The sequence below is a fragment of the Cetorhinus maximus genome, chromosome 13 (genome assembly GCF_964194155.1).
Source record: "Cetorhinus maximus chromosome 13, sCetMax3.hap1.1, whole genome shotgun sequence".
NCBI classification, from domain to species: Eukaryota; Metazoa; Chordata; class Chondrichthyes; order Lamniformes; family Cetorhinidae; genus Cetorhinus; species Cetorhinus maximus.
The window spans coordinates 680,900-703,165 of NC_135891.1; the positions used below are offsets into that span (position 1 = coordinate 680,900).

Consider the following 22,266-nt stretch of genomic DNA (forward strand, 5'->3'; position numbering starts at 1 on the left):
TATGACTATGACTGTATCTGTGACTGTATCAATGACTATGACTCTATGACCCTGTGATTCTATCTATGACTCTAACTATATCTATGACTCTTTTTGACTCTGACTATTTTTGACTCGATGACTCTGACCCACCGTCAGTCCGGCCCCGCCCCCTCTTGGCTCAGGCTCCGCCCCCTTTGCTGCCCCTGCAGTTGCCGTCATGCGGCCCCACGGGATTTCCAGCCAATAGGAGGTGATGTTGAGCTCCCGGAAGCTGATGATTCTGTTTCCGGGTTGAGGATGGAGGTTGTGAAGAGGCTGAGGCGGTTTGACGCCTACCCGAAAACTCTAGAGGATTTCCGGGTGAAAACAGGGGCCGGAGCGCTGGGTAAGAGAGAGAGAGAGAGGGAATGGGGCAGAGAGAGAGAGAGAGAGGGAATGGGGCAGAGAGAGAGAGAGAGAGGGAATGGGGCAGAGAGAGAGAGAGGGAATGGGGCAGAGAGAGAGAGAGGGAATGGGGCAGAGAGAGAGAGAGAGAGAGAGGGAATGGGGCAGAGAGAGAGAGAGAGGGAATGGGGCAGAGAGAGAGAGAGAGGGAATGGGGCAGAGAGAGAGAGAGAGAGGGAATGGGGCAGAGAGAGAGAGAGAGAGAGGGAATGGGGCAGAGAGAGAGAGAGAGGGAATGGGGCAGAGAGAGAGAGAGAGAGGGAATGGGGCAGAGAGAGAGAGAGGGAATGGGGCAGAGAGAGAGAGAGGGAATGGGGCAGAGAGAGAGAGAGAGAGGGAATGGGGCAGAGAGAGAGAGAGAGAGAGGGAATGGGGCAGAGAGAGAGAGAGAGAGAGGGAATGGGGCAGAGAGAGAGAGAGAGAGGGAATGGGGCAGAGAGAGAGAGAGAGAGAGGGAATGGGGCAGAGAGAGAGAGAGAGAGGGAATGGGGCAGAGAGAGAGAGAGGGAATGGGGCAGAGAGAGAGAGAGAGGGAATGGGGCAGAGAGAGAGAGAGAGGGAATGGGGCAGAGAGAGAGAGAGAGGGAATGGGGCAGAGAGAGAGAGAGAGGGAATGGGGCAGAGAGAGAGAGAGAGAGAGGGAATGGGGCAGAGAGAGAGAGAGAGAGAGGGAATGGGGCAGAGAGAGAGAGGGGGAATGGGGCAGAGAGAGAGAGAGAGAGGGAATGGGGCAGAGAGAGCGAGAGAGAGAGAGGGAATGGGGCAGAGAGAGAGAGAGAGAGAGGGAATGGGGCAGAGAGAGAGAGAGAGGGAATGGGGCAGAGAGAGAGAGGGAATGGGGCAGAGAGAGAGAGAGAGAGGGAATGGGGCAGAGAGAGAGAGAGGGAATGGGGCAGAGAGAGAGAGAGGGAATGGGGCAGAGAGAGAGAGAGAGAGAGAGAGGGAATGGGGCAGAGAGAGAGAGAGAGAGAGGGAATGGGGCAGAGAGAGAGAGAGGGGGAATGGGGCAGAGAGAGAGAGAGAGAGAGAGGGAATGGGGCAGAGAGAGAGAGAGAGAGAGGGAATGGGGCAGAGAGAGAGAGAGGGAATGGGGCAGAGAGAGAGAGAGGGGGAATGGGGCAGAGAGAGAGAGAGGGAATGGGGCAGAGAGAGAGAGAGAGGGAATGGGGCAGAGAGAGAGAGAGAGGGAATGGGGCAGAGAGAGAGAGAGGGAATGGGGCAGAGAGAGAGAGAGAGAGGGAATGGGGCAGAGAGAGAGAGAGAGAGGGAATGGGGCAGAGAGAGAGAGAGAGAATGGGGCAGAGAGAGAGAGAGAGGGAATGGGGCAGAGAGAGAGAGAGAGGGAATGGGGCAGAGAGAGAGAGAGAGGGAATGGGGCAGAGAGAGAGAGAGAGGGAATGGGGCAGAGAGAGAGAGAGAGGGAATGGGGCAGAGAGAGAGAGAGAGAGGGAATGGGGCAGAGAGAGAGAGAGGGAATGGGGCAGAGAGAGAGAGAGAGAGGGAATGGGGCAGAGAGAGAGAGAGGGAATGGGGCAGAGAGAGAGAGAGAGAGGGAATGGGGCAGAGAGAGAGAGAGAGAGGGAATGGGGCAGAGAGAGAGAGAGAGAGGGAATGGGGCAGAGAGAGAGAGAGAGAGGGAATGGGGCAGAGAGAGAGAGAGGGAATGGGGCAGAGAGAGAGAGAGGGAATGGGGCAGAGAGAGAGAGAGGGAATGGAGCAGAGAGAGAGAGAGGGAATGGGGCAGAGAGAGAGAGAGAGAGGGAATGGGGCAGAGAGAGAGAGAGAGGGAATGGGGCAGAGAGAGAGAGAGAGAATGGGGCAGAGAGAGAGAGAGAGAGGGAATGGGGCAGAGAGAGAGAGAGAGAGAGAGAGAGGGAATGGGGCAGAGAGAGAGAGGGAATGGGGCAGAGAGAGAGAGAGAGGGAATGGGGCAGAGAGAGAGAGAGAGGGAATGGGGCAGAGAGAGAGAGAGGGAACGGGGCAGAGAGAGAGAGAGGGAATGGGGCAGAGAGAGAGAGAGAGAGGGAATGGGGCAGAGAGAGAGAGAGAGAGAGAGAGAGAGAGGGAATGGGGCAGAGAGAGAGAGAGGGAATGGGGCAGAGAGAGAGAGAGGGAATGGGGCAGAGAGAGAGAGAGGGAATGGGGCAGAGAGAGAGAGAGGGAATGGGGCAGAGAGAGAGAGAGAGGGAATGGGGCAGAGAGAGAGAGAGAGGGAATGGGGCAGAGAGAGAGAGAGAGGGAATGGGGCAGAGAGAGAGAGAGAGGGAATGGGGCAGAGAGAGAGAGAGAGGGAATGGGGCAGAGAGAGAGAGGGAATGGGGCAGAGAGAGAGAGAGAGGGAATGGGGCAGAGAGAGAGAGAGAGGGAATGGGGCAGAGAGAGAGAGAGAGGGAATGGGGCAGAGAGAGAGAGAGAGGGAATGGGGCAGAGAGAGAGAGAGAGGGAATGGGGCAGAGAGAGAGAGAGAGAGAGGGAATGGGGCAGAGAGAGAGAGAGAGGGAATGGGGCAGAGAGAGAGAGAGGGAATGGGGCAGAGAGAGAGAGAGAGAGAGAGGGAATGGGGCAGAGAGAGAGAGAGAGGGAATGGGGCAGAGAGAGAGAGAGAGGGAATGGGGCAGAGAGAGAGAGAGGGAATGGGGCAGAGAGAGAGAGAGAGGGAATGGGGCAGAGAGAGAGGGAGGGAATGGGGCAGAGAGAGAGAGAGGGAATGGGGCAGAGAGAGAGAGAGGGAATGGGGCAGAGAGAGAGAGAGGGAATGGGGCAGAGAGAGAGAGAGAGAGAGGGAATGGGGCAGAGAGAGAGAGAGAGAGGGAATGGGGCAGAGAGAGAGAGAGAGAGAGGGAATGGGGCAGAGAGAGAGAGAGAGGGAATGGGGCAGAGAGAGAGAGAGAGAGGGAATGGGGCAGAGAGAGAATGGGGCAGAGAGAGAGAGAGGGAATGGGGCAGAGAGAGAGAGAGAGGGAATGGGGCAGAGAGAGAGAGGGAATGGGGCAGAGAGAGAGAGAGAGGGAATGGGGCAGAGATAGAGAGAGAGAGAGGGGGAATGGGGCAGAGAGAGAGAGAGAGAGAGAGAGGGAATGGGGCAGAGAGAGAGAGAGAGAGAGAGAGAGAGAGGGAATGGGGCAGAGAGAGAGAGAGAGAGAGAGAGAGAGGGAATGGGGCAGAGAGAGAGAGAGGGAATGGGGCAGAGAGAGAGAGAGAGGGAATGGGGCAGAGAGAGAGAGAGAGAGGGAATGGGGCAGAGAGAGAGAGAGAGGGAATGGGGCAGAGAGAGAGAGAGAGGGAATGGGGCAGAGAGAGAGAGAGAGGGAGGGAATGGGGCAGAGAGAGAGAGAGGGAATGGGGCAGAGAGAGAGAGAGGGAATGGGGCAGAGAGAGAGAGAGAGAGAGGGAATGGGACAGAGAGAGAGAGAGAGAGAGAGGGAATGGGGCAGAGAGAGAGAGAGAGAGAGAGAGAGGGAATGGGGCAGAGAGAGAGAGAGAGAGAGAGAGGGAATGGGGCAGAGAGGGGGAATGGGGCAGAGAGAGAGGGGGAATGGGGCAGAGAGAGAGGGGGAATGGGGCAGAGAGAGAGGGGGAATGGGGCAGAGAGAGAGGGGGAATGGGGCAGAGAGAGAGAGAGGGAATGGGGCAGAGAGAGAGAGAGGGAATGGGGCAGAGAGAGAGAGAGGGAATGGGGCAGAGAGAGAGAGAGGGAATGGGGCAGAGAGAGAGAGAGGGAATGGGGCAGAGAGAGAGAGAGGGAATGGGGCAGAGAGAGAGAGAGGGAATGGGGCAGAGAGAGAGAGAGGGAATGGGGCAGAGAGAGAGAGAGGGAATGGGGCAGAGAGAGAGAGAGGGAATGGGGCAGAGAGAGAGAGAGGGAATGGGGCAGAGAGAGAGAGAGGGGGAATGGGGCAGAGAGAGAGAGAGAGGGAATGGGGCAGAGAGAGAGAGAGAGGGAATGGGGCAGAGAGAGAGAGAGAGAGAGGGAATGGGGCAGAGAGAGAGAGAGAGGGGGAATGGGGCAGAGAGAGAGAGAGAGAGGGAATGGGGCAGAGAGAGAGAGAGGGAATGGGGCAGAGAGAGAGAGAGAGGGAATGGGGCAGAGAGAGAGAGAGGGAATGGGGCAGAGAGTGAGTGGGAATGGGGGCGATGGGGAGGGGGATGGGGGGCGATGGGGAGGGATGCGGAGCGATTGCTGAGGGGAGTGGGGGAGGCAGGGAGAGATTGAGATGTATCGGAGTCTCGGTATCATTGGGGTGTTGGGGGGCTGCAGCCTGTAATGTGTCTCTCTTTGCTCCCCAGTTACGGTGGTCAGCAGTCTGATCATGTTGCTGCTGTTTTTCTCGGAGCTTCAGTATTACCTCACAAAGGAGGTGAGTGTCACCTGATTGCCAAGAACATAAGAAATAGGGACAGGAGAAGACCATTCGGCCCCTCGAGCCTGCTCCGCCATTCAATAAGATCATGGCTGATCATCATGTATCGATTTCCACATTCCCATCTACCCCGATAACCTTTGATTTTTGTTAGGCAAGGGAACCAATCTACCTCTGCCTTAACCACCTTCTGAGGCAGAGAATTCCAAAGTCACACAACCCTCTGAGAGAAAAAAATTCTCATCTCTGTCCTAAAAGGGCGACCCCTAATTTTGAAACATTGCCCCCTAGATCTAGACTCACCCACAAGAGGAAACAATTTTTCCATGTCTACCTTGTCAAGGTCGTTCAGGATCTTGTAAACTTCAATCAAATCACCCCTCACTCTTCTAAACTCCAATGGAAACAAGCCCAGTCTGTCCAACCTTTCCTCATAAGACAACCCACTCATTCCAGGTATCAATCTAATAAACCTCCTCTGAACCATCTCCAATGCATTTGCATCCTTCCTTAAATAAGGAGACCAAAACTGCACACAGTATTCGAGGTGCGGCCTCACCAATGCCCTGTATAACTGAAGCATAACATCCTCACTTTTATGTTCACTCCCTCTTGTAATAAAGAATAGCATCCATTAGCCTTCTTAATTGCTTGCTGTACCTGCTGTAATTGCCTTGAGCTCTTCTAAGTGCCCAGCTATAACCTCCTTAATGTTCGACTCTAACACTTCCCCACGACAGATGTCAAGTTAACTGGCCTACTGTTTCCTGTTTTCTGCCTCCCTCCCTTTTTGAATAGAGGGGTTACATTTGCTACTTTCCAATCGATGGAACCGTTCCACAATCTAGCGAATTTTGGAAAATTAACACCAGAGCATCAGCTACCTCATTAGCCACCTCTTTTAAGACCCTAGGATGTAGTCCATCGGGACCCAGGGACTTGCCAGCCCGCAGCTCCATCAATTTGCTCAGTACCGTATCTCTAGTGATTTCAATTTCACCAAGTTCCTCTCCCGTTCACCTCCTGATTTGCAGCAATTGTTGGAATATTTTTTGTATCCTCTATATTGAACATTTGCCCCAGGCTCCTCTGTCTGATCTCATGATGTTTGGTTACTTGCTTCTTAAATGTTTTTTTAAGATGTGTTTATTCATTGGTAAATATTCAATCCATAATTTTACAATGATCTTTGATTGACGTGAGGTCTGTTGTGTTCATTGCTGTGTTAATGGCACCTCTGAGTCTGTGCTGGAGAGTTTGAGAAACATTTGGTTTTAATGCTCCTTATTTTACACACTCTCGCAAGTGTTAGATTAATCCTTGTGGTATACTTTGAATTTTATTGTAGCGGTTGTTTCCAGAGGTGACTGCAGTGACTTGCATGTCCCTTTACCCAGAGTCTGCAAGCTTTTCTTTTACAGTCCAAAGTGCAAAGAAAATGGGGATCACAATGCCTGGTTCTGAAATGCCTGTGATACTCTGTCCATTTTAATTTGTTGCTGGACAATCCAGGATGAATATTTGTTCAGAGGAGGCACAGCTGAGCATCTCCCCTACCCAGTGACCCCTTTCAGACCAGGAAACAATTATCATCTCCCTGCCCTGGTCCAATTTGCTTACTTTAAGGGAGAGGCTTTGAAGTTTTATGAGTGAGTAGCTGTACACCCTAATGCTGCCAAATTTCAGTATGTTACCTGGTGTTTCACCTAGACCTTTAATTGTACAGAAACCAATTTTTTAAAAATTCATTCATGGGGTGTGGGTTTCACTGGCTGGGCCAGCATTTATTGCCCAACCCTAGTTGCCCTTGAGAAGGTGGTGGTGAGCTGCCTTCTTGAGCCGCTACAGCCCATGTGATGTAGGTACACCCACAGTGCTGTTGGCGAGGGAGTTCCAGGATTTTGATCCAGCGACAGTGAAGGAACGGCGACATATTTCCAAGTCAGGATGGCGAGTGACTTGGAGGGGAACTTCCAGGTGGTGGTGTTCCCATCTACCTGCTGCCCTTGCCCTTCTGGATGGTAGTGGTCGTGGGTTTGGAAGGTGCTAAGGAGCCTTGGTGAATTCCTGCAGTGCATCTTGTAGATGGTACACACTGCTGCTACTGTGCGTCGGTGGTGGAGGGAGTGAATGTTTGTGGATGTGACGCCAATCAAGTGGACTGCTTTGTCCTGGATGGTGTCGAGCTTCTTCAGTGTTGTGGGAGCTGCACTCATCCAGGCAAGTGGGAAGTATTCCATCACACTCCTGACTTGTGCCTTGTAGATGGTGGACAGGCTTTGGGGAGTCAGGAGGTGAGTTACTCATCGCATGATTCCTAGCTTCTGACCTGCTCTTGTAGCCACAGTATTTATATAGCTAGTCTAGTTGAGTTTCTGGTCAATGGTAACCCTGAGATGTTGACCATGGGGGATTCAATGATGGTAATGTCATTGAACATCAAAGCATGATGGTTGGATTCTCTTTTGTTGGAGATGATCATTGCCTGACACTTGTGTGGCACGAATGTTACTTGCCACTTGTCAGCCCAAGCCTGGATATTGTCCAGGTCTTGTTGCATTTGGACATGGACTGCTTCAGTATCAGAGGAGTTGTGAATGGTGCTGAATGTTGTGAAATCATCAGTGAACATCCCCACTTCTGACCCTATGATGGAAAGAAGGTCATTGATGAAGCAGCTGAACATGTTTGGACTGAGGACAGTACCCTGAGGAACTCCTGCAGTGATGTCCTGGAGCTGAGATGACTGACATCCAACAGTCACAACCATTGTCAGGGCTCCTTGATGCCACAGTCAGTTAAGTGCGGCCTTAATGTCAAGGGCAATCACACTCACCTCGGGAGTTTAGAATCTTTTGTCCATGTTTGAACCAAGGCTGTAATGAGGTCAGGAGCTGAGTGGCCCTGGCGGAACCCAAACTGGGTGAGTACGTTATTGCTAAGTAAGTGCCGCTTGATATCACTGTTGATGACCCATTCCACTACTTATGATTAAGATTAGACTGATGGGGCAGTAATTGGCTGGGTTAGATTTGTCCTGCTTTTTGTGTACAGGACATATCTGGGCAATTTTCCACACAGCTGGGTAGATGCCAGTGTTGTAGCTGTACTGGAACAGCTTGGCTAGGAGCGTGGCAAGTTCTGGAGCACAAGTCTTCAGTACTATTGCTGGAATATTGTCAGGGCCAATAGCCTTTGCAGTATCCAGTGCCTTCAGCTATTTCTTGATATCACGTGGAGTGAATCGAATTGGTTGAAGACTGGCATCTGTGATGCTGGGGACCTCCAGAGGAGGCCGAGATGGATCATCTATTTGGCACTTCTGGCTGAAGATTTTTGCAAATGCTTCAGCCTTATCTTCTGCACTGATGTGCTGGGCTCCTCGATCATTGAGGATGAGGATATTTGTGGAGTCTTCTCCTCCAGTGAGTTGCTTAATTGTCCACCACCGTTGGATATGGCAGGACTGCAGAGCTGGGATCTGATCTGTTGGTTGTGGGATTGCTTAGCTCTGTCTATCACTTGCTGCTTATGCTGTTTGGCACACAAGTAGTCCTGTGCTATAGCTTCACCAGGTTAACACCTCATTTTTAGGTATGCCTGGTGCTGCTCCTGGCATGCCCTCCTGTACTCTTCATTGAACCTGGGTTGATCACCTGGCTTGATGGTAATGGTAGAGTGAGGGATATGCTGAGCCATGAGGTTACAGATTGTGTTTGAGTACAATTCTGCTGCTGCTGATGGCCCACAGCGCCTCATGGATGCCCAGTCTTGAGTTGCTAGATCCGTTCGAAATCCATCCCATTTAGCATGGTGGTAGTGCCTCAAAATTATGGAGGGTATCCTCAATGTGAAGGTGGGACTTCATCTTCACAATGTAATGGTGGTCACTCCTACCGATACTGTCATGGACAGATGCATCTGCGGCAGGCAGGTTGGTGAGGATGAGGTCAAGTATGTTTTTCCCTCTTGTTGGTTCCCTCACCACCTGCTGCAGACCCAGTCTAGCCGATATGTCATGCATGTAATCTTGTTAAATGGGGGAGTATATTTTTAATTCTCAAATTATAGCCCCTCTTCCTCCTCACTCTGTGGAGATGTTGCTGACATTTTCTTTTCCCTTTCCAGGTACATCCAGAACTCTATGTAGACACGTCACGAGGTGAAAAGTTAAAAATCAATATTGACACCATTTTTCCACACATGCCCTGTGCCTGTGAGTATTAATGCAACTTTTAAGTATACCTTCCACTCCCCACTTGTCTACTGTCTCACTGCTGCTCCCTCCCCAATCCCCCCCACCCCCGAACTCTATGACACAGGGCAGGAGTGAAAACGATTAATCCCCTCCCTAATTAATAGCTGTTTGCATTTGCACTCTGGAATGCCCTCCCAAAACCACACTGCACCTCCAATTTCTTTGTCATCTTAACCCCCGCCCACCCCCAATCTCATCCTCTGGTTTCCCCTTGTATATTTTTGTTTCTCATGCTCTTGTAGTGCCATGTGACATCCTTCTGGAGGCCCTGGATTAAACAATTGTTTTGAGTTGTCATCTGGTTTGTGATGCAATAGGTGCACTGAGCCCAGGACAAGTCCAGAAGATAGTCTACTAGTTGTCACTGGGTGTGGTGAGGTGGGAGGGTTAGAACAACACTGCAGGAACCCTGGGCGAATGGTGATTCCTTCCTATCCCTTCCCCAACCCCACCCTTGTCCAAAATGAGAATCCAAACTGTGGTCTCATTAAAAACAAGGAATGTCAAAATAAAGGGAAAATCCCTTAAAGGATACGTGTCTTGAGTGTAATAAGGAAATTACTGTTGCATGTTGTCTCCATATGGTATATTTCAGTGGCAGAATCAATGTTAATGGGGATGCTCCATGTCCACTGACAGATCTAAGTATTGATGCGATGGATGTGGCTGGGGAGCAGCAGCTTGATGTGGAGCACAATCTGTTCAAAAAGAGACTGGACCTGGTGGGCAATGTTGTCACTCCAGAGGTGGAAAAACACGGTAAGAACAGACTAGAACATGGTAAGAACATACCAGGGCACGGTGATGACCATGTCCTGTACCCACAGACACACAGCTTTTTAAACTAGAGTTCACAATGTTCATGTGGACTAACAGATTGGACAATGAGATGGAGCACTTCTTTATGTTATGGGCTCTGTGTAAATATTGATCTGATTGCAAGGAGATCCAAGACAAGCTAGACCTTCAGAGCGAAACTACAGCTCTTTTGGTTCATTTCCAAAGTCCCAGGATAATTCCAAGTGTCCATTGGTGATTTATACCTATGGACTGTTCACAGGAGACATTGCCTCTTCCCTAAATGATTGTCTGCATTTATGAAACCGATATCTGATCATCGGCCAGTCAGTGAGGTTTCGGTGTTACAGTTGAAGACAGTCCTGTCCTCGGTCTGTGCTCAAACACACTTAGCTCCAGCTGGAGGCACTGACTACCCGGGTGCTGGGATCAATTTAAAATCAACCCACTGTTGTCCTGATTCTGGTCAACTAACTCGACTCAGAGCACGAATCAATTCCAGAATGTTCTGGTCTGTCTGCCTCAGGATCTCCTTGGAATTACTCTCTGACCCATTGGGGTCAACGGTCACCGCACTTCAAATTTATTTCTGTTGTGTTCTGTTTGCAATCCACAAGTTTCTGATTTATTCCCTGCAAGAATGGCGAATGTGGGGTATAATTTTGGGTTGCATGTTTGTGGGGGTGTATTTGTATCAGTTTTGGCCTCCTTGTGATCCATGTGTTGTTCCTCTGGCTGGGTTCATATTCTATGTGGTTCTCTCTGTTAGTACATTCAAGTCAGAGATCGATATTTGGGTAAAAAGGGACCTAGTGATAGGAGGACAGTACCAAATGGTCTAACTCAGGTGGAAGGTCAACCATGATCTTATTGAGTGGCAGAGCAAGCTAGAGAGGCCAATGGCTTATTCCTCCTATTTCTAATTCCCTTTGGATCTATATTCCATGTGTTGTTTCTTATAGGGTCACTCCAGCACATCAAGTCCATGCTATCTCACTAGAGCAATCCAGTCAGTCCCCTTCCCCCGGTTGAACCCTGTATCCCTGCAAGTTTTTCCCTCAAATGCTCATCCAATTTCTTTTTGACATCATTCATCAGCCCCACTTCTCTCTCTCTCTCTGGGTCCGTGTTCCCTGTGCTGTTTCTCTCTCTCTGGGTCCGTGTTCCCTGTGCTGTTTCTCTCTCTCTGGGTCCACGTTCCCTGTGCTGTTTCTCTCTCTCTGGGTCTGTGTTCCCTGTGCTGTTTCTCTCTCTCTGGGTCCACGTTCCCTGTGCTGTTTCTCTCTCTCTGGGTCCGCGTTCCCCGTGCTGTTTTTCTCTTTCTCGGTCTGGCGCTCTCGCGCTCTCTCTCTCTCTCTCTCTTTCCCTCCCTCCCTCGGCCTGTCAGCTTGTCGCTCATGCTCTGCCTGCCGCTCACTCCGCCTGTATATGATGTTGTTTCTCTCTCTTTCAGAGTTGGGAAAGCAGGAGGAGATGTTGAATTCTACGAAGCTGGACCCAGACCGATGTGAGAGCTGTTATGGGGCAGAGTCTGAGGACATGAAGTGAGTGTTACTAATCGGTTGTTGGGACTTGAGGGATAGGACGAGTGAAAGAAAGCCTCTTCGAGCTGGGGCCCAGGAGGACCTCATGTCCAGATTGGGGCAGAACTGCTGCACACCCAGGCTGGGTAGGAGGATTAACGGATTAACTGCCCCACTCCCGATTACCATCCTGCAATCCCTGACATTAGACAGGGACAGCGCTCTGCTGTGTTTTCTACAGTTGATATCCTGCCGACCTGCCTGTCACGTTAGAATCTCTCAGCACAAAAGGAAGCCATTCGGCCCAGGGTGCCAGTGTTGGCTCCTTTGAACAATGCTATCCAATTAGACCCATTACCCTGCTATCACCACCCAACCAGTCATTGATTTTGAGATCCAAACAACTTGCTGTTTGGAAGAAAACTTGCTAAGGGATAGGAGGCAGAGGGCCAACCCTCCTATCAGTGGAAAAAACTTTTTCCATTAGGCTCATACCAAAACCCCTCAGAATTTTGAACACATTTACTAAATCTCCATTAATCTTCTTTGCTCCAAGGAGAACAGCAGCAGTCCCTCTCTTCTCTCCATATAACTCAAGGCTTTCATCCCTGATAAGTCTTATACTCTGTATACCCAAGACCAGGTTATTAACGTATATCAAAAAGAGCAATGGTCCCAACATTGACCTTGAGGGGCACCACTGAACACACTTGCCTCCAGTCAGTTACAGACCAGTCAGTTTAACTTTAGGGGTGGGGAAGCTTCTTGAAACAATTATTCAGGATAGAATAATAGTCACATGGAAAAATGTGGGTTGATTAGGAAGAGCCAGCATGGATTTCTAGAGGGGAAATTTTGTTTAACTGACTTGTTGGAGTTTTTTGAAGAGGTAACAGAGAGGGTTGACAAGGGTAATTCTGTTGATATGGTGTACGTGGACTTTCAAAAGGCATTTGATACAGTGTCACACAACAGACTTGAGAAAAGTTATAGCTCATGGGATAAAAGGGACAGTAGCAACATGGACACAAAATTGGCTGAGTAATAGGAAACAGAGAGTAATGGTCAATGAATGTTTTTTGGGCTGGAAGAAGGTTTGTAGTGGAGTTCCCTGGGATCGGCACTGGGACTCTTGCTTTTCCTGATATATATTAATGATCTAGATCTTGATGTGCAGGGGGCAATTTCAAAGTTTGTGGATGATACGAAACTTGGAAGCATTGTAAACTATGAGGAAGACAGTATAGAACTTCAAAAGGACATAGACAAGTCGGTGGAGTGGGCAGATAGGTGGCAGATGAAGTTCAATGTGGAGAAGTGTGAGGTGATACATTTTGGTAGGAAGAACATGAACAGACAATATAAAATAAGGGTGTGCAGGGGCAGAGGGAGCTGTGTGTATACATGCATAGATCATTGAAGGTGGCAGGACAGGTGGAGAGAGCACTTATAGTATCCTGGGCTTTATTAATAGGGGCATAGAGTACAAGAGCAGGGAGATTATGCTGATCTTATGTAAGACATTAGTTAGACCTCAGCTGGAGTATTGTGTACAGTTCTGGGCACCACACTATAGGAAGAATGTGAAAGCAATGGACAGTGCAGAAGAGGTTTACAAGAATAGTTCCAGGGATGAGAAACTTCAGTTATGAAGATAGGTTAGAGAAGTTGGGACTGTTCTCTTTGGAGTGGAGAAGGCTAAGAGGAGATTTGATAGAGATGTTCAAAATCATGAGGGGGCTGGACAGAGTAGAGAGGGAGAAACTATTCCCGCTCATAAAAAGGATTGAAAACGAGAGGGCACAGATTTAGTGATTTGCAAAAGAAGCAAATGTGATGTGAGAAAAGACTTACAGCACAGTGAGTGGTTCGGGTCTGGAATTCACTGCCTGGAATTGTGGTGGGTACAGGTTCAACTGAGGCATTCAAGAGGGCATTAGATGATTATTTCAATAGAAACAATGCAAGGGAATGGGGATAAGGCAGGAGAATGGCACTGAATCATAATGCTCATTCGGAGAGGCGGTGCAGACATAATGGACTGAATGGCCTCCTCCTGCGCTTTAACACTGTGATTCTGTGAAGGGGACATAAGGAGGCTACAAAGCTCTATAGATAGGCTAGATCTGGCAAACAAAGTATCGTGTGAGAAAATGTGACATTGTCCATTTTGGCAGGAAGAATGAAAAAGGAGCATATTATTGAAATGGTGAGAGATTGCAGAGCTCTGAGATGCAGAGGGATCTGGGTGTCCTAGTGCATAAATCGCAAAAGTTTATTATGGAGCTACAGCAAGTGATTATGAAAGTGTAGTAATTATGGTTTTATTTAGCGTGTAATGTAATGTACCTTTAAGAATATTACTTGTTAAGGAAGATCACATGACATAGTAACCAATAAGAGAGTAGCGCGAGCTACCTCTAGCAGTCAGTGTAGAGATAGAGTTGGAGTTGAAAGTACACGTGTAGTTGCTGCTGAGTATATTGTAAACAAACTTAATGTTTCCACCCAAGAAGTGTCTGCAGATCAACTCAGCCACCCTTACAACAAATTGGCGACGAGGATAGAACAGGATTGAACAGAAGGAATCAAGTTTAAAAAGAAATCTGTACCTCGCCCAGTGATTGTAAGTAGCAAGCTCTGTTAGAGCCAAAGAAGTTATCTCCTCTCAAGATGCCACAAGTTGGGAGAACTGACTCTTTTGAACCAGCCACAGACAATTGGTCTCATTACATAGAATGCCTCGTGTTCCCTTTTCAAGCGATCGAGGTTAAGGTGGAAGAGAAGAGGTGTGCATTCCTCTTAAGTACTTGTGGGAGCAAAACCTACAGTCTGATTCAAAGTTTGACAGCACTCAGTGCCCCAGATTCGAAGAATTTCGATGAGTTGGTGGACCTCATGAAAGGTCATTTTCAACCAAAGCCCTCAGTCACGATGCAGAGGCTCAGGTTTAGTTCGTGAAATAGAGACCTGAGTGAGACGATTGCATGCTAAGTTTCAAACTTGAAGCAGCTAATGGAGCATTGAGTTCGGTACGATTCTAAACGACGTGCTCAGAGATCATTTAGTGAAAGAAGACACTATTCAGAAAAGATTGTTGTCCAAAGTGAATTTGGATTTCAAGAAGGCGCTAGCGATGGCACTGGCTATGGAAAGCACGGTAAGAGATTCAAAAGCAATACAGGGAGCGCAAGATGGTTCCGTCCTCCACATCGGGCAGGAAACCCCAGCCGAAAAGAGTGCGAAAATGCAAGACTCTGCCGAGAAGCGGGAAACAGCCCCGGCTAACCGAAGAATAAAGAAAAATAACTTAGCAGTGAAATTGAAGAATAATTTTAATAGAGGTGGAAACAAGCAGTCTTTTGGTAATTGACAGTTTTTAAAAAAATCGAATGCTACTATTGTCATAGAAATGGACATATGATGAGGCAATGCAAGGAAATATTCAAGCAGGCATGTAAACAAAAGAAGAAGCCCCATGAAAGCTACAATGTAGAAGAGCCTGAAACAACAAATTCAGACATTTACTCATTGTTTAATCTGACAGTTGGAAAGACAGAACCAATATTTTTTGAAAGTAAATGGCAAACCTGTTAGAATGGAAGTGGACACAGGAGCTTCCATTACAGTAATTGGGGAACATACCTTCAGACATTTGAATAATGGTGAACATCAATTAAGTTTAGAAGGAACAGATGCCAAGCTCAAAACATATACAGGTGAACACATTCAAGTAAAAGGCATAAGCAGAGTATCAGTCCATGATGGAAGCCAATTGGCAAAACTGCCAGTGTTGGTATTGAGAGGCAGAGGATCAAGCCTTCTAGGGTGAAATTGGCCATTCCTTCACTGTCGCTGGGTCAAAATCCTGGAACTCCCTTCCTAACAGCGCTGTGGGTGTAACTACACCACATGGACTGCAGCAGCTTAAGAAGGCAGCTCACCACCACCTTCTCAAGGGCAGCTAGGGATGGGCAATAAATGCTGGCCCAGCGAAGCCCACATCCTGTGAATAAATAAAAAAAGGGACAAGGATGTTACGGAACAGCTGCAGGACATTCTGAAGGGGGAGGGTGAACAGCCAGAGGTCATGGTCCATGTTGGGACCAATGACATAGGAAGAAAGGGAAATGAGGTCCTGCAAGCAGAGTTTAGGGAGTTAGGTAGGAAATTGAAAAGCAGGATTTCAAAGGTAATAATCTCCAGGTTACTCCCGGTTCCATGCAGTAGTGGGTATAGGAACAGAAGGATAGAGCAGATGAATTTGCGGCTAGAGAGATGGTGCAGGAGGAAGGGCTTTAGATTCCTGGGGCATTGGAACCATTTCTGGGGGAGGTGGGACCTGTACAAGTTGGACAGGCTACATCTGAACAGGAACGGGACCAACATCCTCACGGGGAGGTTTGCTAATGCTGCTGGGATGGATTTAAACTAAATTGGCAGGGGGTGGGATCCTGAAAAGTAGTTCAGAGGGGAGAGAAGCTGAGGTGGAATTAGAAGTTAAAACGCTAGTGAGTGAGTCTGGAAGGCAGAGGAAACATAGGCTAAATAAGAATGAATTTAGCAAGGCTAAATGGAATATATTTTAACACAAGGAGCTTGAGGAATAAGGCAGGCCAGCTGAGGGCACAGATAGGCATGTGGGAGTATGGTATCATAGCTATGGCCGAGGCTTGGCTAAAAGAGCAGGATTGGCAGCTTAACATTCCTGGTTCTAGGGTATTCAGACAAGATAGAGAGGGGGATAGAAGAGGAGGAGAGGTCGCAATATTGATCAAGGAATCAATTATAGCAGTGAGGAGGGATGATATTCTGGAAGGATCACCAAATAAGACCATATGGGTAGAAGTAAAAAACACAAAAGGGGCAAACACACTGTTGGGTGTGTACTATAGGCCCCCAAACAGTCAGGGAGAGATGGAGGATCAAATATGTAATCAGATTTCAGAGAAGTGTAAGAATGATAAGGCAGTAATAGTCGGGGATTTTAACTACCCAAATATTAACTGGGATAGTTTTAGTGTGCAAGGTAGAGAGGGGAAAAAATTCTTAAGTTGCATCCAGGAGAACTTTTTTTAGCCTAACTAGGGAGGGGGCAGTTCTGGGCCTAATATTTGGAAATGAGCCCAGGGCAGGTGGAAGGCGTATCAGTAGGGGAGCATTTTGGCGATAGTGACCATAACTCAGTTAGATTTAGGATAGTTATGGAAAAGGAAAAGGTTGGGGAGGGAATAAAATTTCTAAACTGGGGGAAAGGCTAATTTTACTAAGATGAGATACGATTTGGCCCAAGTGGACTGGGAGCAGCTTCTTGCAGATAAAACTGTGTCAGAGCAGTGGGAGGCATTCAAGAGCAAGAGTACAGGGCAAATATGTTCCCATAAAGACAAAGTGGGGGGACCAAGTCTGGAGAACCCTGGATGTCAAGGGAGATAAAGGTTAGGATTAAGAAAAAAGAGAAGCTTATGGCAGATACTGGGGGTTCAATACAGCAGAGTCCCCAGAGGGGGATCTGAAAAAGGAAATTAGGAAAGCTAAAAGTGCACAAGAAAGCAATGGTGGGTAGAATAAAGGAAAACTATATATAAAGAGCAAGAGAATAACTAGGGAAAGAGTCGGGCCAATTAGGGACCATAGAGGTAATCTGTGTGGGGACCCGGAAGACGTGGGTACAGTCCTCAATGAATACTTTGCCTCGGTCTTCACAATGGAAAAGGGCGACGCAGGTATAGACATCAGGGTGGAGGACTGTGAAATATTCGGGGAAATTAACATAGAGAGAAGGGACTTAAAAGTGGATAAATTCTCAGGCCCGGATGAGATGTATCCCAGGTTGTTGAGGGAGGCAAGGGAACAGATATTAGGGGCCCTGGCAGTACCTTTCAAATCCCAGGTGAGGTGCCAGAGAACCGGAGGACTGCTAATATTGTCCCATTATTAAAAAGGGAGGAAGGGATAGACCAGGGAATTACAGGCCAGTCAGTCTAACCTTGATAGTGGGGAAGTTACTAGAATGAATTCTGAGGGACAGAATATATCTGCATTTGGAGAGACACGGATTAATTGGGGATAGCATGGATTTAAGGGAAGGCTGTGTTTGAGAAATTTGATCTAATTTTTTGAGGTAACCAGGAGTGTTGATGAGGGTAATGCATTTGATGTGGTCCACATGGACTTCAAGTCTTCTGATAAGGTCCTCATGACAGACTGGTCAAGAAAGTAAGAACCCATGGGATCCAAGGCAAAGTGGCACGTTGGATCCAAAATTGGCTGAGAGGCAGGAAACAGAGGGATGTTTCTGTGATTGGAAGCCTGTTTCCAGTGGGGTTCCACAGGGTTCGGTGCTGGGGCCCTTGCTGTTTGTGGTGTACATAAATGATTTGGACTTAAATGTAGAGGGTATGATCAAGAAGTTCGGGGATGACATGAAAATTGGTCGGGTGGTAAATAGTGAGGAGGAGAGCCGTAAACTGCAGGAGGATATCAATGGACTGGTCAGGTGGGCAGAGCAGTGGCAAATGGAATTCAACCCGGAAAAGTGAGGTAATGCACTTGGGGAGGGCTAACAAGGCAAGGGAATACACTATGAATGGTAGGACCCTGGAAGTACTGAAGATCAGAGGAACTTTGGTGTGCATATCCACAGATCCCTGAAGGTAGCAGGGCAGGTAGATAAGGTGGTTAAGAAGGCATATGGGATACTTGCCTTTATTAGCTGAGGCTTAGAATACAAGAGCACGGAGGTTATGCTGGAACTGTATAAAACGCTGGTTCAGCCACAACTTGAGTAGTGTGTGCAGTTCTGGTCGCCGCATTATAGGAAGGATATGTTTCACTGGGGAGGATACAGAGGAGATTTACCAGGATGCTGCCTGGGCTAGAGGGCCTGAGCAATGAGGAAAGATTGGATAGGCTGGGGTTGTTTTCCTTGGAGCAGTGAAGGTTGAAAGGGGATCTGATAGAGGTGGATAAGATTGAGGGACATTGGATGGATAGGAAGACACTTTGGGGCCAATAACCAGGGAGCATAGATTTAAGGTAAGAGGTAGAAGGCTGAGAGGAGAGTTGAGAAATTTTTTCACCCAGAAGGTGGTGGAACTCTGCCTGAATGGGTGGTTGAGTCAGAGAAACTCATAACGTTTTAGAAGTATTTAGATATTCACTTGCATTGCTATAGCCTCCAGGGCTATGGGCCAAGCACTGGAAAATGGGATTAGTGTAGTCAGATCTTTGTTGACTGGCACGGACACGATGGGCCGAATGGCCTCCTCCTGTGCTGTAAACGCCTGAGTCTGAGTAACCAATAGGAGAGTAGCACGGGCTACCTCTAGCAGTCAGTGTAGAGATCGAGTTGGAGTTGAAAGCACACATGTAGTTGCTGCTAAGCATGTTGTAAATAAACTTAGTATTTCCAGATCAACTCTATCATCAATAGTAGCAACTCGGCCACCCTTACAACAGAAAGCTAATAGAATGTTATCGTTTATTGCGCGAGGAGTTGAATGCAAAAGGAGGGAGGTTATGCTTCAGTCAGACAAAGCTCTAGTGAGACCACAGCTGGAGTACTGTGTACAGTATTGGTCTCCTTATTTAAGGATGTAAATGTGTTGGAAGCAGTTCAGAGAAGGTCTACTAGAGTTATACCTGGAATGGGAGGGTTGTCTAATGAGGAAGGGTTGGACAGGCTAGGCTTGTATCTACTGAATTTTAGAAGAGTAAGAGGCGACTTGATTGAAACATAAGATCCTGATGGGTCTTGACGGTAGATTTGGAGGGGATGTTCCCTCTTCTGGGAGAACCTAGAACTAGGGGGTCACTATTTAAAAATATGGGGTTGTTCATTCAAGACAGATGAGAATTTTTTTCTCTGAGGGTAGTGTGTCTTTGGAACTCTCCCTCAAAAGGCAGTGGAAGCAAAAGGTGAAATTATTCTGCCTCTCCAGTTTCATGGACGCTTGAAAGGTGTTTCCACAAAGTTGCCTGTGAACAGTGCATGTGTGTGTGTCTGTGTGTGTGTGTGTGTGTGTGTGTGTGTGTGTGTGCACATTTATATTCTACCTTGGATTGTATAATTCAATTTAAAATAACCCAACAGCAAAGCCTTTTTACTGAAAAGGCAAGGGTTAGTTTATTTCACACTTGCCCTGCAAGTTACCTAAGAAAAGATAAAGTTATTAACACATATACACACAAAAATTAGTTACAAATGAAGATAAACAATACTTATAAACATGGTTTAGTCCATATTCGATGCAGACCTGATATGATTTGAAGACTAGGTGTTGTGTTGTCTGAAGTGAAGGTCTTGAGGTTGCAGAGTTGTTTCTGCAGTTATGATGGCTTCCACTGTCAAATTGCTGGAGGCTTGTAGATGGAATCAGGTTTACAGGGAGGAGTGAAGGTTCCTTCTTCGAGTTCTGCAGGCATGGCACTTTTAGCTGCCCAGTTACTTACACAGACCATCAGCTGTTTCTGGATGTCCGCCTCTCCCTGGGTTGACGCTTCTTCAAGACAGTTCAAAATGGATCTGAAAGTACAGGTAGAATTTTCCTGCTCTATCTCTAGCAGAAAGCCAATGTGGCCGCTATAGCATGTGAACTGGACAAAATGCCAACTCATCGTCCAAATAAAGCAAGTGGTAATCCCAATTAGCAAACTGAAGTCTCCTTATCAGCTATAGCCTTCAAAAGTGGCCAAGGTTTTCATAGCTTTAGGTAAAGCCATTCTCTATTTGATGACTCATTGAATTTCGAAAGTCTTTTCATGTTTGGATATGTCTGCTTGCAATCCACTTGGAATCTTCTGGAAGCTTGATAACATTGCAGTTGTAACGTCAGGTGACCTGTGGACAGATCAACTGTGTTCCTTTAAAAAAAGGCCATACAGGTTTTTAAAAATCTAATGTTCTCATGTCTGCTCAGCATGGAACCAGGCTATTTCACCCAAAGTACATCACGTCACACTTTTCCACATTAAACTGCGTCTTCCCCTGTCTGCCCATTTCACCAGCCTATCTAGGTCCCCCTGAAGCCTGCCAGTATTCTCCTCACTACTTAAGATATGAAAAAGTTTTGTATTGTCCACAAACTTGTGCTCCCTATTCCCAAGTCCAGGTCATTTATGTAACTCAAAACAATGGTCCCGATACTGACCTCTGGACCTACTACATGCTTTCCTCCAGTCAGAAAAATATTTGTTCATCGCAACTCTCTGCCTCCTATCCCTTAGCCAATTTTATCCCAGTGTCCGTTTAGCTCTGTGTTTCTATTTTCCAAATAAGTCTGTTATATATTACTTTATCAAATTCCTTTTAAAAGTCCATATATATAACATCCACCTCTCTATCTTCACCAACTTTCTCTGTTGCTTCCTTAGTGAAGACAGGTGCAAAGTGATACTTTGAATGATGTTCCGGAGTGTGCTCCACAGGGATTGGAGGGATAAATTGCTCCTTTCCAGCTGACAACTGATCTGCAGACACTGCCTACAGAGAGCCCGTGTGTCGTTTCAAAGCGTCATGCTTTCCTTGTGTTGTCTGTATGCAGCAAGAACCTGCTGTAGTAACATGGGCTGATTGGTCTGTGCAGATGTTGTAACACTTGTGTTGATTGGTCTCTGCAGGTGCTGTAACACGTGTGCTGATGTGCGTGAGGCCTATAGACGGAAAGGCTGGGCGTTCAAGAACGCCGACACCATTGAGCAGTGCATGAGGGAAGGATTCACCCAGAAATTGCAGGAGCAGAAGAATGAGGGCTGTCAGGTCTATGGATTCCTGGAGGTCAACAAGGTGAGTCTGTGGCTAGATGTTGGTCACCAGCGATGGCGATTGCAGTGCCTGTAGTTAGATGTCAGTTCCGGTTTTTTAACTGGCTCCTATCTTTTTGTTTCTCATTGATCAGGTGGCTGGAAATTTCCATTTTGCTCCTGGGAAAAGTTTTCAGCAGTCACATGTCCATGGTAAGAGGAAACATTGAGTTCTCTCAAAGTTTGTTTGGGTGGGACTTGAATGGATGTGCCTGTCACGGGGGAGGTGGGGGAGGGTGTGGTTTGGGGCGATGGTTGGGGCTAATTGTTTAAGGAAGGTACAGCATTGATAGATTGCTGCAGGAAAACGCCCCAAGGCACTTTACAACATTGTGACACATGAAATACTTGAGCCAAAGGAGGAGATATTAGAAGCAAAAGATTTAATGGCAAGTTTTGAGAGATACAGGGAGAGGATTAGGGAAGGAATTTCATAACCCAGGGCCTTGATAGCTAAGGCCATGAATGCCAGTGGCAGGGCAATTAAAATTGGAAATTCACACAAGGTTGGCATTGGAGGAGCGTAGAGATTTTGGAGAGTTGGAGTTTAGAGAGATGAGGAGGGGCAAGACATTTGAACATGGGTGAGAATTTCCAAATTGAGTCGTTACCTGTCCAGGAGCCAGAGTAGGTGATACGAATTAGGAGCGGGAGTAGGCTGTTTGGCCCCTCAACCCTGTTCCGCCATTCGATAAGATCACGGTTGATCGGATTGTGGCCCTAACTCCACACTCCACCTAATCCCAGTAACCTTTGACTCCCTTGTAAGTCAAGAATCTATCTACCTCTAGCTTAAAAATATTCAATGATCCTCCCTCCACTGCTCTCTAGGGGAGAGAGTTCCACAGACACACGACCCTCTGAGGGGGAAAAAAAATCTTGCCTCCGTCCTTCGGAGACCCCTTATTTTTAAACTGTGTCCCCTAGTTATGGTCTCTCCCACAAGGGGAAACACCCTCTCAGCATCCACCCTGTCAAGTCCCCTCAGGATCTTATGTCTCAAGAAGATCATCTCTTGTTCTTCTAAACTCCAATGGATACTGGCCCAACCTGTCCAACCTTTCCTCATAAGATAGCCGCTCATCCTAGGAATCAG

General features: G+C 47.6%; 1 protein-coding gene across 2 annotated transcripts in view; it reads left to right on the forward strand.

Moving 5' to 3' along the window:
- The first annotated feature begins 253 nt into the window (after positions 1 to 253).
- Positions 254 to 22,266, forward strand: part of ergic3 (ERGIC and golgi 3) — a 47,941-nt gene continuing 25,928 nt past the window's right edge. For both annotated transcript variants that reach the window (XM_078554765.1, XM_078554766.1), the window contains exons 1-7: positions 254 to 367; positions 4,714 to 4,784; positions 8,916 to 9,003; positions 9,685 to 9,804; positions 11,297 to 11,387; positions 20,988 to 21,153; positions 21,266 to 21,323. In XM_078554765.1, coding sequence (XP_078410891.1) covers positions 280 to 367; positions 4,714 to 4,784; positions 8,916 to 9,003; positions 9,685 to 9,804; positions 11,297 to 11,387; positions 20,988 to 21,153; positions 21,266 to 21,323 — 682 coding nt within the window. In that variant the 5' untranslated portion in view covers positions 254 to 279. The remainder of the gene's footprint in view (positions 368 to 4,713; positions 4,785 to 8,915; positions 9,004 to 9,684; positions 9,805 to 11,296; positions 11,388 to 20,987; positions 21,154 to 21,265; positions 21,324 to 22,266) is intronic.